Below are 12877 nucleotides of genomic sequence, written 5' to 3'. Positions count from 1 at the left end.
TCAGGGGAGGCAGGTGAAGCGGTGCCTCACCTGTCTTCATGGAAACATAACATAAAAAAAGATATTAAATGGTCATATTTATTCATAAATGTGGAGAGCATCATTTGAGATACTTCTGCTGGACCTTGGTGCTGCCTTTGACAATGTGGACCATAATATCTTGCTAGAACGGTTGGAAAAATTGATTGGTCTCTTAGGACCCATCCTCTTAAGGTTCAGACCCTACCTCTCAGATAGGACGCACTGTGTTAAATATGGTGAAGAGACATCTGAGCCCTTTAGTGTTACCTGTGGTGTTCCGCAGGGTTCAGTACTTGGCCCCCTTCCATTTAGCATTAACATGCTTCCATTAGGTGATATTGTTCACAGGTATAATATCAGTTTCCATTGCTACGCAGATGACACTCAACTATATCTTCCGATGGAGGAATCTTCCACACTAAACAGGAAATTTGGAGGCCTGCCTCACTGAGATAAAAGAATGGATGTCACTCAACTTCTTGCGCCTTAACTCTGAAAAGACCGAAATGTTAATTATTGATCCATCTAAATGCCGTGACTTTTCAAAAACTGCTCTGAACATTGACAAATGTAATATCACCCAGAGTGACTCAGTCAAAAATTTAGGTGTCATATTTGACCCCAATCTGTCCCTTCAAACACATGTTAAGAATATTACTAGAACAGCTTTTTTCCATCTTCGCAACATTGCTAAAATTTGCCCTATGCTGTCTGAGTCGGATGCGAAGATTATAATTCATGTGTTTGTTACCTCCTGTCTCGATTACTGTAATGCACTACTTTCCGGTCTCCTGAAGTCCAAAATCAAGAGCCTTCAGCTGGTACAAAATGCTGCAGCCAGGCTTTTAACTAAATAAGAAAGTTTGATCACATTACCCCGATTTTAGCTAACCTGCATTGGCTCCCTGTTAGCTTAAAATGTGATTTTAAGGTTCTGTTGGTACTATAAAAAATCATGTATGGACTTGCTACATCATATCTTTCAGATTTAATTTCCCTCTATGTTCTGGTGGGGGGCCTTCGCTCTGAAAATGCTGGTCTACTAGTGATCCCAAGAGCCAAGAAGAGATCCGCAGGTTCGAGAGTGTTCTCCATTCGGGCCCCGGTGCTGTGAAATGCTCTTCCCCCTGAGATTTGATCTGCAACCTCAGTGTAAATGTTGAAATTTAAGCTTAAAACAAACTTCTATTCTATAGCACAGGGGTGGCGAACAGGTTTGACACAAAGAGCCGAAATTTTTAACTGTGAGAGTCAAAGAGCCACACCACGCACTGACCGGCCATGGCAGACAAACACACACAATTAAAAACATATTATTTCCCATAACACACTCTTCTCCTTACAATACAACAAGTATTGTTCTTGTGTTGATTTCAAGGAAAGTGTCCACCCTCAATACACACAAAAAAACCTAAACATGAAACAAGGCAAAGAGCCACAGTATATAGAAAATATGATGAGGCAAAGAGCCGCATGCGGCTCTAGAGTCACGTGTTCGCCACCCCTGCTATAGCATATGAAAAACCTATATTTTATGTTGACAATATCTGTGTATTATTTGCCCTCATGTAAGTTTTAGATCAGGGGGTGGTGTCATGATAGTCTGTGGTTTGCAATAATCTGTGGTAGTCTGCAGCCCTTTGAGACTCTCTGTGATTAAGGGCTATACAAATAAACATGACTTTTGACTTGTTAAAGATGCCCAACCTAGTCCAGATAGCCCCTATGCTTCACCTTCCATGCGTTGTCTGTTTTTATCTTCCTCTCATCACAGCTCTTTGGAGCGGAATACATTAGGTTTACACAAGATTTAGGCATCATCCTTTGTTTCGTTTATTTCTAAATAGATAGAAAACAATTTTGAATAAATCACATTATTATTACTATTTCATATCCTTCATTATAAAAATTATATCCGTTATGTCCCAAAACATTTATTATTTTACTATACCTCCCTCATTTTCCTGAATTTTTTTTGGGGTATCTTCATTTTTCTCACATGTCTTTTATTTTATATCCTCAACTTAGAAAAGTATTTTGATGGTTAGGGGCACTTTTACGAGGGGTACATCACAAAAAAAAGGAAAATTTAAAAATTAAAAGAAAAAAAAAAACTAATCTGCCAACACTATAAAAAATATTTTCTTCCTGGAAATTTTAGAATTGACAGATTTTTTTTTTAATTACAATTTTATTTACCCAGTTCTTTTAAATTCCGAATGGATAAAAAATAAAAACCATCCATCGTCTTCCGCTTATCTGGGGTTGGGTTGCGGGGGCAGCAACCTTAACAGGGAAGCCCAGACGTCCCTACCCTCATCCACTTCCTCCAGCTCATCGGACGGGATCCCGAGGCGTTCCCAGGCCAGCCTGGAGACCTAGTCTCTCCAGCGTGTCCTGGGTCGTCCCCGGGGCCTCCTGCCGGTGGGACATGCCTGGAACACCTCCCAAGGGAGGCGTCCAGGAGGCATCCTTATCAGATGCCCGAGCCACCTCAACTGGATCTTCTCAATGTGGAGGAGCATTGGCTCTACACAGAGTCCCACCCAGATGACTGAGCTTCTCACCTTTATCTCGAAGGGAGAGCCCAGTCACCCTGTGGAGGAAACTCATTTCAGCCACTTGTATCCAGGATCATGTTCTTTCGGTCATAACCCACAGTTCATGACCATATAAACATGTTTAATAAATTTGATATTCTTATTGTTATTCAATTATTTAAATCATCATCAACAACAAAAAAGGATTCCGCTGGTTAAGGGCACTTCAGAGAAAAAGTATTAAAGAAGAGTTCCAAAAAGGTTTTGGAATCAGAATTTTTTTAGTTTTAGTATGTTTTATTTAATTAAAAAAAATACAACAATTATACGTGTATATATATATATATATATATATATATATATATATATAATAAAATAGATACTTGAATAAGTCAAATAAATATTATTATTAACCTTAATTGTATCTGTATTATCCTCAACCAAAAAATGCTTTCCGCTAGTTAAGGGTGATTAACAAAAAGAATATTGAACAAGAATTGTTTTTTGTTTTATTTTTAGTTATATCTTTTAATTTACAAATTGATAAAAAACAAAAGATTTTCTATTGAATAAAATTAGATAAATATGACTTTAACTATTATAAATTTTATCTTTAATATCTTCTCTAAAAGTATTCCGCAGGATAAGGCTACTTAATGTTGAAAAAACATCGCTCTAGGGTCCCAAAAGTTTAGAATTAGGTCTTTTTTGTTGTAATCCTTTTTTAGATCTTTTAATTTCCAAATTGACACAAAAAGGGTATTCTGATGAATGAATTAGATAACTATTATTGGTAAGTTTACAGTATCTTTAATATCTTCAAACAATATAGTATTCTGCAGATTCAGGGTGCTTGATGAAAAAAAAAAAAGTTTGAGAATTGGTTGGATTATTATATCAACCTTTTAGGGTGCAAAAACAACATATCACTCCAAACCACAAACAAAAATTTAGAAACAATGGCGTGTTTATTTATTTTATACAACATTTCGCTGACAAATTTGCACTTTTCCGCATGTGTATCAAACCTGACATTAACAATCCGGTCAGACAGACTACCAACCCTTAATTGCTTTGCAACACACCCATAGTCTCGGTATTCAAGGACAGCAGCGGGTTTAATACTTTAAGGACCCGCCTTTGTTTATTTGGCCTTTTGTTCTCTCGCGGTAGAAAATTCAAACTTCCAAGTATTGCGTTATATACAGTCGCTGCTATCCACAATACACAGACGTTGATTGTTTACACCCAGCCATTTCTGAGCGCTGGGGGCGGCGGGCATCAGAACTGTGGAGGGGGGGGGAATGCACAATTGTTTTATGTTATAATTTTTGTTTTTATGAGATGCGTCTTTCTTACGTTTTTGAGGAATTCCTCGGCGACGATGCGAGCCCTGGCGTTAACGCACAGCTTCATCTCGCTGATTTCCTTGTCGATTTCCTCCATGAAATGGATGACAAAGTCCACCAGCTTGTGTTTGTACATTTGCTCTGTGTGGAAGTTGGTGATCAGGAAGCTTATATCGTAGCCCTGAAAGGAAGGAGGGGAAAAAACGTTTACAGTACAGTAGACCCCCGCGATAGAGCGTCTCCGCTTTACGACATTTTCGTGTTACGGGTACTCGAAATCCTTGAATTTTAATGTTTTCAAGGTCTGGAAAATGCTTTCATTTTGGGTAAAGTGCTTGGAAAGGCTGAGAATTGTTGCCATTGTTATGTTTCTTGTCAGCTTGACTCTATCGACCACGCAATAAATGAAGAAAATGTCTGAAAAGTGCATGAAAATGATGCCAACAAGCCTGCGCTGGTGGCTTGTCATTATGGCGTTGTACTGCGAAGCATTAACGCCCCCTACTGGATGCACCAAGGAGGACAGCTCTATTTAGAAACCGGCTCTATTGCCTTCGGCTCCCTAACAGCTCCGCAGATTTTGTATCACAGATATATTATTATGGTAAATGGTCTGTATTTACAGTATATGGTGCTTTTCATGTCAATAATAATATAACTATGTACCAAAGTATTTCGCAATTTCATATTTTTGACAGGGGATCTCTGAAAAACACATGAAATATAAATTGAAATATTCACAGATCTAAAAAAAAAAAAAAAAGTAAAATACAAACCAATTTTAGGTTTTTGCACAGTGAACAGATTTTAATTCCAACAACACAAAATCCCCAAAAATGCAAAACAATAACTTTTAAATTCAACATATTAACTCTTCAATCCTATCAATAAATGATAAAATGCAAAACTATTTACAATTTTCACCAATTTAGTCACAGATCCTTGGAAAAACAGGCAAAATATATAAATTAAAATCGGTGAAACAAAAAGCCAAAGATCAGCACTCGACTAAAACTTGAATGCATGCTACTTCGGAGCAATCAACATTATTGTAATGAGTCCAAATTTGGCTCATTTTTTGTTTTTTATACATACAGTGCATTATATCTTTTTTTGTCTTATGTATTGAACTTCATTATTACCCAACACCTATTGAGCCTTTTCAGTTTTTGTAAACAAGTGTGATGTAGCCAAGCAGTGCATTAATTGTTGAAGCAGAAGGGCAGAATTTGTGTCAGTCTTTAGCAGCCCTTTGACTCATGAAGATCGTAGATCATAGATGGGAATATCTAAAAATAGCTAAGTATGTGCTAGCAGCAAGATAGTGCCATTTTTGCTGTCAAAGTCAACAAAATTAAAACTTATTTTGATAGGCACTGGATTTCTGCCTTTAAAAAGGTACAGTATTGGAAATTTTGAAAAATTGGCCTTGAAAATGCTTGAAAAGTGCTGGAATTTCGCCATGTTAAAGGTGTACGAACCCTGGGTACATGTGTCAAACTTATGACCCGCAGGCCAAAAGTGGCCCACCACATCATTTATGTGGCCCACCAGCAGTGCTGGGGATAACACAGTTATGTATAACCCTACGTAACGATGTTTTTTTTTCAGTAACAAGGTAATCTAACTAATTTTCCCCCTGCCGTTACAATGATATTACTGACAGTCAAAAGTGGTATGTTACAATGAATAAATTAATAACTATCAGCCGTAGCGAGTCTACTTTGCTGTTTATTGGTCATACCTATATTACCAGCAAAAATGGATACGTGTCGTTTTGTTATTCTTGTTTCGTCCATGGGGTGGCGCACGTTAGTTTGGTGGTTTGTTTGTATTTTCAGGCAGGCATCTGACACGGTAGGCCAAAATGTTTTTTGACAAGATAACAATAAGCCACAATGACCTGCAGTTTTAAATGTGTCCACTGGAGGTCACCAAAGCCAGGCGCCACTTGCGAAGCACCCACTGTGGCTGTATTTGCTGACTACCATTATTCAACCAGAGAGGAAACCCGATGTAATTTATTCATATTCACATAGAAGTAGCACTTACAATATACTATTATTGTTTTTTTTTATCTGGAATTCGTTTTCTAAAATACAGTAAGGAAAATGCACTTAAAATAGGCACAATTATCTGGCATTGGACATATCAGAGCATTTAAAATGGTATGTATGTGTATGTCTATATACAAGTGTATGTGTGTGTTGTAGAATTATAGTAGGGCTGGGGAATATAGCCCGATATTAAAATGTAAATGTTATCAATCATTTACTCAATTTCAGACAGACAAGAAACAGAATATTTATCGAAAGAGACTCCGTTTACAAAAAAGATCCTGTGCACAAAAAAGAAAGATTTGAATCAGTTTTCACACAAGCGTTACATTCATAACTATACGCTTTAAATAGCTGATGCATGAACCAATATTGGATAAATAGTATCTCTTATGAATATGTAATGTAGCCCCGCTTCAAGTATTCTGCCCCCTCTGTGCGATCATAAAATGATCAAATTAAACTACTTAACTCAATCTCACAAATCGAGCAAGTTTCATTTATTGCCCAGTCCTTACAGCAGGGGTCTCATACTCAATTGACCTGGAGGCCGCTGGAGGCAGAGCCTTATCAGGATTTCCACAAGAAAAGTGCTGATAAAATATCCCAATGTTCTCAAATACCTTTATTTTCAATAGAAATTAATAAATAAATGAAAATGTTCATACAGCAAATACAGACAACCTAAAAAACACATAAGTGACTGACTAGCTGATTAGAGATGGCTTTTTTAAATTCAGTTTCAAAAGTCTGTATTAATAGTTGTTTAACCTTAAACATTCTGAACATGAATAGAACATTAAACCTGAACTGTTCTGAAAAAAAAGGCTTTTCTTGCCTACTTCTTGCTGCTAGAGCGCTAGCAGCACTTCATCTCACATAGCCAGGCCACCTTTGGCTTGAGGGGAGAGGCAGTGGAGAACTACAGTAGGGCATGAAGGTCTAATCAGTAAGTCTGGACCTGAACTTGGACTTATTCAAATTAAGGGTGGAGAAGAGCTTCTCACACAAGTATGTGCTCCCACAAAGGTACTTGGTCCACTTGAACACTTGGGAGAGTCAGGGAAGCTGGGTGTCTACCCTCTCATAAATTGCCCGAGCCTGTCTGCTTCTCCACTTACCTCCCTGGACCTAGCTTAGAGTGCAGAGTTCCACCGCATGTCAATGAGCTCCATTTGAACCACGGGAGGGGCATCTTGCAGATAGAAGGAGAAATCGTAATATACAGCGTATTTGGACAGTGGCGGTGTAGTTGGGGCTCTTATTTTGACGGGGAGTCTGTGAATATGTGTGTTTGGCTCAGCTAATCAGCCACAGTGATTTAGTGTGGTGTGTGTATGGCGATTTTCTGTAACGGTCCCGCTGTCATGCTCATGTTCAAACACAGAGAACAAGACACGAAAGTACAAGTATCATTCGCCACGCAGTTCAAGCATTCGCAAATAGGATACTTTAACAGACAGGAACAATTTTGGAGCGATTCACTCAAACAGTAAGCTTTAGACGCAACTGAAAAACCTCGCTCAGTTTATCCTGAGTTTACAGTTAAGTTTCAATTTGACTCACGGGGCACCTACAATGAGTAGTTCGGAGTTTCTAAGAAGAACAAACACACAGCAGCGTAATGAATACGTACGAACAAATGAATCAATGAGGCAGGCGCCGGACAGCCCGGCAGATGTCCCGCCAACCAGGGCCGTATACCTAACCGTGATTGGTTAATTCAGCTCCGCACACAACAAGCGCCATTCATATCAATTTTGCAAATGTAAATATTCTTTTACCCGCACACACCAAATAATTGTGGCTGCATTTGTGAGCAAATTATTTCCTGGTTTTGGGCTCTGCCTAACAGGTATTCATATCAAACTTGTACGGGCCATATGAAGCATTCATATCAAGGCTGGGGCCTCCACTCGCGGCCCGCTGGCCAATTTGAGCCCCCTGCCTTAGAGTAACCGAATGAAAATACAGTAGATACTCCTTAGAAAAGCACTGTAAAATATAATAACACTGGAAACATAATACCGTATTTTCCGCACTATAAGGCGCACCTAAAAGCCTTTATTTTTTTCAAAAACTGACCATGCGCCTTATAATACAGTGCGCCTTATTTATGGATCAATATTAATTCGCAGTCTTGCAACTAACTTGCAGCCGCCAACTAGATTTTCCCCCGAATGCCAAGTAGTCCGCGGTGTATGCTGGGATTTATTTACCGGCGTTTCATTGGCTAACCAATGTGTCAATCATCTTTTGAATCGATCACTATTGGCTAAAGTTATTCGGAGGTCAAGAGGCGGATCCTTTTTTATCATTTACAGGCTGGCATTGGCTTAAACGGCAAAACAAAGCCTGCAATTGGCCAAAACAGATGTGTCAATCATCAGTTGAATCGATCACTATTGGCTAAAGTTATTCGGAGGTCAAGAGGCGGATCCTTTTTATCATTTACAGGCTGGCATTGGGTTAAACGGCAAAACAAAGCCTGCAATTGGCCGAAAAAGATGAATGTGTATAGCACGTGGCTGACGGCATACAGAAAGCATTTTTTACTATACTGTATTTCTAAATATTTTATTCTCCTGGATTTACTACACTCACGGATATAAGAGGACCACTGCTGCACATTATTATGAACACAACGACTTCGGTGAGCTACTCCGGCTATATATCTTGTTTCAGAGTGAACTTGATGTTTCTGTGATAAGTGGTGCAGATAATGGATGGAATGGAGTGTCTATTTTTAAATTAAACTCAATTCCAAGTGTTTATCGTCATATGCACAGTAAAGTTGCGAACGAAAAAGAAAATAGAAACTAAGGAATGGTTGGCATTTCTTGAATCCCAAGACTTTAACCTTCCGAATGATGGAACGATGCATTTGAGTGACATCGTACGGACACCGCATCCGCACGTGTTCTCGACATGTATTTGCGTCTTTGCAAGCTTTGGGAATGTTAAGGGGGTAATAAGTTTGACTGAACTATGTGACTGTTTTGTCCACGTTCCCATTGTAGCGCCTTATAATCCGGTGCGTCTTATGTATGTCAAAAATAGGACCAAAAACTATTTTTTCGGGGTGCGCCATATAACCCGGTGCGCCTTATAGTGCGGAAAATACGGTACTTTAAATAGCATAATAATATGTTGTTATGAATCCTGATGCTGTGGTCTCTTTTTTCCCGTTACTTACCTCTACAGGTTTCCTCCTCAGAATGAAGAAGTTTTCTGCCCTCATCATCATGAAGCGCATGAACTTGTGGCAAAGGATCTTCTCGATCTCGTCAGCCTGCGGTGGGAAATGCATCACAATCGTTTTAATATAATACCGAGTAGAATATTGCTCACTTGGTTCGTAAAGCAACGCGGTTATTGTGAATACAGTGGAACTTCGGTTCTCGACCATAATCCGTTCCATTTCTTTGTACGAAAACCGATTTGTACGATCACCGAAGTCGTTTTTTCCCATTAAAAGTAATGTAAAATCATTTTAATCCGTTCCAACACCCTGAATTTTCACAACGAACGTAAACATTAAACTAACCCAGGCTAATGGTACGTTCACGTTAGCGTAATCTTCCGTACGAAAGATTACGCTAACATGAACGTGTAAAAATAAAAAAATCAGGTCGTTTACACGTCATTTAGCACCCAGGTCGCCACAACAAGTGGTGAGCGGTTAAAGGATAAAAAAAGATTTATGAATAGGATTTCTTACCTTTGTGGTGGTCTGCAGAAGCCATGCTCTATTCCCTCGAAAGAAGGGAAACTCGCACACCTTCTTCATATTTTGATATTATTTCTTTCTTAAATGCAATAGTTGTACGCACTACTCCTCTTTTTTCACCTGTAGCAACTTTGCTGCTTGCACCAACCTTCTTCCGAGGCATAATTAGGGGTTAAAACACTCTCTTCACCGCTTTTTGAAACGAAAGCAGAAAAGGAGTGCGCGTTGCCGTGACAACAGTTCTTCACAAGGGGTGGGGGCAATCTACACTCGTACGCTGCTCAGCATCGCCCCCAGCGTACCGGCGTTCGAACTCCGATTTTTTGAACGAAAAGCGAAGCAAGAATTTCTCGAAATTTTTGGTCGAGAACCGATTTGTTCGAACTGAGAGGCGTTCGAAAACCGAGGTTCCACTGTATTATGATTACTGTTTGTTTTGAACAAGGGATTTCAATGTTTCAGTCAGGAAATTTGGAGGATGGTGACCTGTTTAACAGCAATGCTGACTCTGACAGAATTGATGGATCCTTCTATCAGAACCTTCTCCTTGTCATTGCGGCTGATTACAACAGGCTGAAGAAGAAGTTCCTTACTGCTCCTGTAAACGAAAACAAACAAACAAAAACACAAAAATCTGTCACACTGACTTAAAGTGAAACTGTGTAAAAAAAAAAAAAAATCATCACTTTTAGAATGGAGCTGAAGCGGGAAAGCTTCAAACCTTGAAAGCAACAATAGACCGGGCAACCTGGATACACCCCGGACTATCTGAAAAGAGCGGATAGCGAGTGTAGGTGACCAATTTTAGCGGCTAGCAAGAGAAGCTGCTGAAAGTATCGGTAGAATATTGAAAGAGCAAAGCAGAATTTTTCAAGTGTCAAGACTCTGAATCACAGTACTCAACAAGGTTCGCTTGTATGATCAAATGTGGAAGGACAGAGACACTTCTTTTACACGGATTATCTAAAAATAAAAGTCAGTAGTGAGCCATATTCCCAAATATACATTTCTGCAAGCAGGAACCGGCGGTATTTCTGCGATTATTTCAGCCTAGAATAAATTACAGTACGATAGTGTAGCTGCGATCCATTATCCCCGTATTACTGTAAGCAGGGACCGGCGGAAGGCACTATTCTAGGGTGGTGTCCCATTTGGGCCTGCCCAAAACAAAATGTACAGTTGTGGCTGCGATCCATTATCCCTGGTCAACTTTTGCTGAGAGCAGAGGGTGGCAGAGCACTTCTTTTTCGGTTAGGACCGCTGAAGCATGCCATTGTAGTCTGTCAAAGGGAACGGCACTGTTTGAGCTGCGATCCATTATCTCCACTTGACCATTGCTGAAAGCAAGGGCCGAGAAGGCAAATTTGAGTCATGCGTAGCAGTGGGGTTTTTTGTGTTCCTACCGCCTAAAATAAACTACACTTGTGCGGCTCTAATCTATTATACAAGATTTTTAGGACGTGGCGCCTCTATTTCCGACGGTATTTTTGCCTAGAATAAACTGCTCTTGTGCAGCCGCGATCCAATATCACAAATCCGACGTTGCTACGAGCTGAGACCGGAAAATTATACTTTTTTTCGGAAAATTTGCCATTCTGGCCCGCCTAAATTGAGCTGCAATATATGAACTCGGGTTGACTATTACTAAGAACAGGGGCTGGCAGAGCGGTTGTTTTTCGTTTCTGGCTGCTTTGCGGTCTCCATTAACCGTGATAAATGATGGATTTAGGTAGTCACAAATACGACACCTAAAAAAAATTATTGCTTGTATATTTGGTATATGAAACCTACTCACACTGCCCAAAATTAAATTGATAAAATATTTTTACACCGCTAGGGGTCGCTATATAACGCACACACACACACACACACACACACACACACACACACACACACACACACAGGGGCTTTAACATAGGGAGAGTAACTGCAGCACTCCAGCCATTAAAATGTGCCAGGGCTTAAAAAGGAGAGAAAGGTGTGTAGGGAAAACCATAGTCATGCTTTTTTGCATGTATCAATATCTTTCAGGATGACATTCTGCTTTTTCCATTTTCTAACATTCGTCTCTGGTACCATGTACAAAAGAAGTGTGATAATGAAATAAAATCTAATGCATGTTGCACAGGAATAAATACAGTACTTCTGCCCATGCGATGTACACAGATACTAATTCAAACACCCCACATCAAACGCCCAATTCACTCTGGGAAATCTCACAAACCCCTCCTCAAAACATTTTCTCCTCGGAAATATACAATTCACACAGGTCACCCTTTCTGACTTCAAAAGGGGAAATTTCTCCTAAAAGTGAGAAATGTTCATGCCTAGGAGATCCAATTCAACACCATGCATGCACTTCCAGCATTTCTCCAACTTCGACGAATGCCTTATGCAAGTTTGCACAAGTTCAGACTTGCAGAAGTTCAGTTCCTTTGCAAAACAGGGGAACATACCTGACTTCCACCTCGGGCTTGTTGTGACGCTCCACAACCTGAGAGGAGAAGTTCTCCAAACACAGGGCCGCCTGCAGGGTGGCCCTTACTGCGTTTAAGTAGGGACGCAACGTCGCTGTCTAAAAAAGGATAAAAATCAAGTGTGAGAGCTTTTGCAGAGAAAAATGAATTAAATCCATAAAACGCCAGCATCACGGAAGCAAATGCCCATGTCAAAAAAGTAATGACATGTATATTAAAATTATTTTATTTAAGAAGATCTCTTATGAATAACGGAAGTTGACTTTAAAATGAATTTCCATTCACATTAATAAGAAACACAATGAGAAGAAAATTATTATACATTAAAAAAGCAAATTCACGTCGTCGTCCCCGGAAAACTCATTTTAGCAGAAACACATTAGTAGCAAAGCAACCGTCAACGTAGTCTGATTACGCCCAATAACGTAAGATTATAGACGAAATCAAGGTCTTAAAATCAGACTTACCATTTTTGCGGTGTTAAAGACGGAAGTTCCTTAGCCACGCCTGGAATTCAGCTTCCGTAAACCCTACTCAGCCAGAAAATGAAAGGAAGCGCTTGTTTTATCCAGATTTAGTATGAGGAAGTAGGTCGGTGGCTTTAAAATTCAGGTTTAGGACTAGCACCTTTACCCCGCCCGTGTTGAATGAACAGTGAATTAAAACGAACGCTTCTTTAGGAACGAGTCATTTGACCACGTAA

At 39.6% G+C, this 12877-nt stretch overlaps 1 protein-coding gene across 1 annotated transcript; it reads right to left on the bottom strand.

The window, feature by feature from the left end:
- Positions 1-3510: 3510 nt before the first annotated feature.
- Positions 3511-12804, bottom strand: LOC148364382 (actin-related protein 2/3 complex subunit 4-like). The gene is made up of 6 exons (XM_088338450.1): positions 12642-12804; positions 12154-12272; positions 10184-10295; positions 9164-9259; positions 3921-4091; positions 3511-3848 (listed from the first exon to the last, which is right to left on the bottom strand). The coding sequence occupies exons 1-6, from the start codon at positions 12642-12644 to the stop codon at positions 3843-3845; spliced, it is 507 nt and encodes a 168-aa protein (XP_088194576.1). The 5' UTR covers positions 12645-12804; the 3' UTR covers positions 3511-3842.
- Between the last annotated feature and the right edge of the window lie 73 nt (positions 12805-12877).

The sequence above is a fragment of the Urocampus carinirostris genome, chromosome 6 (assembly GCF_059441175.1).
Source record: "Urocampus carinirostris isolate Australia breed hairy pipefish chromosome 6, RoL_Ucar_1.0, whole genome shotgun sequence".
Taxonomy (NCBI): Eukaryota; Metazoa; Chordata; class Actinopteri; order Syngnathiformes; family Syngnathidae; genus Urocampus; species Urocampus carinirostris.
This window is presented reverse-complemented; position numbering and strand designations above follow the sequence as displayed.

What these genes read in the sequence shown, in the direction of transcription:
- LOC148364382 (XM_088338450.1), bottom strand. An exon ending in AAGCCCGAGGTGGAAGTCAG is followed by an intron (nt 10,296 to 12,153) that starts GTATGTTCCCCT and finishes TTTCGTTTACAG; the next exon opens with GAGCAGTAAGGAACTTCTTC. An exon ending in TGAGGAGGAAACCTGTAGAG is followed by an intron (nt 4,092 to 9,163) that starts GTAAGTAACGGG and finishes CCTTCCTTTCAG; the next exon opens with GGCTACGATATAAGCTTCCT.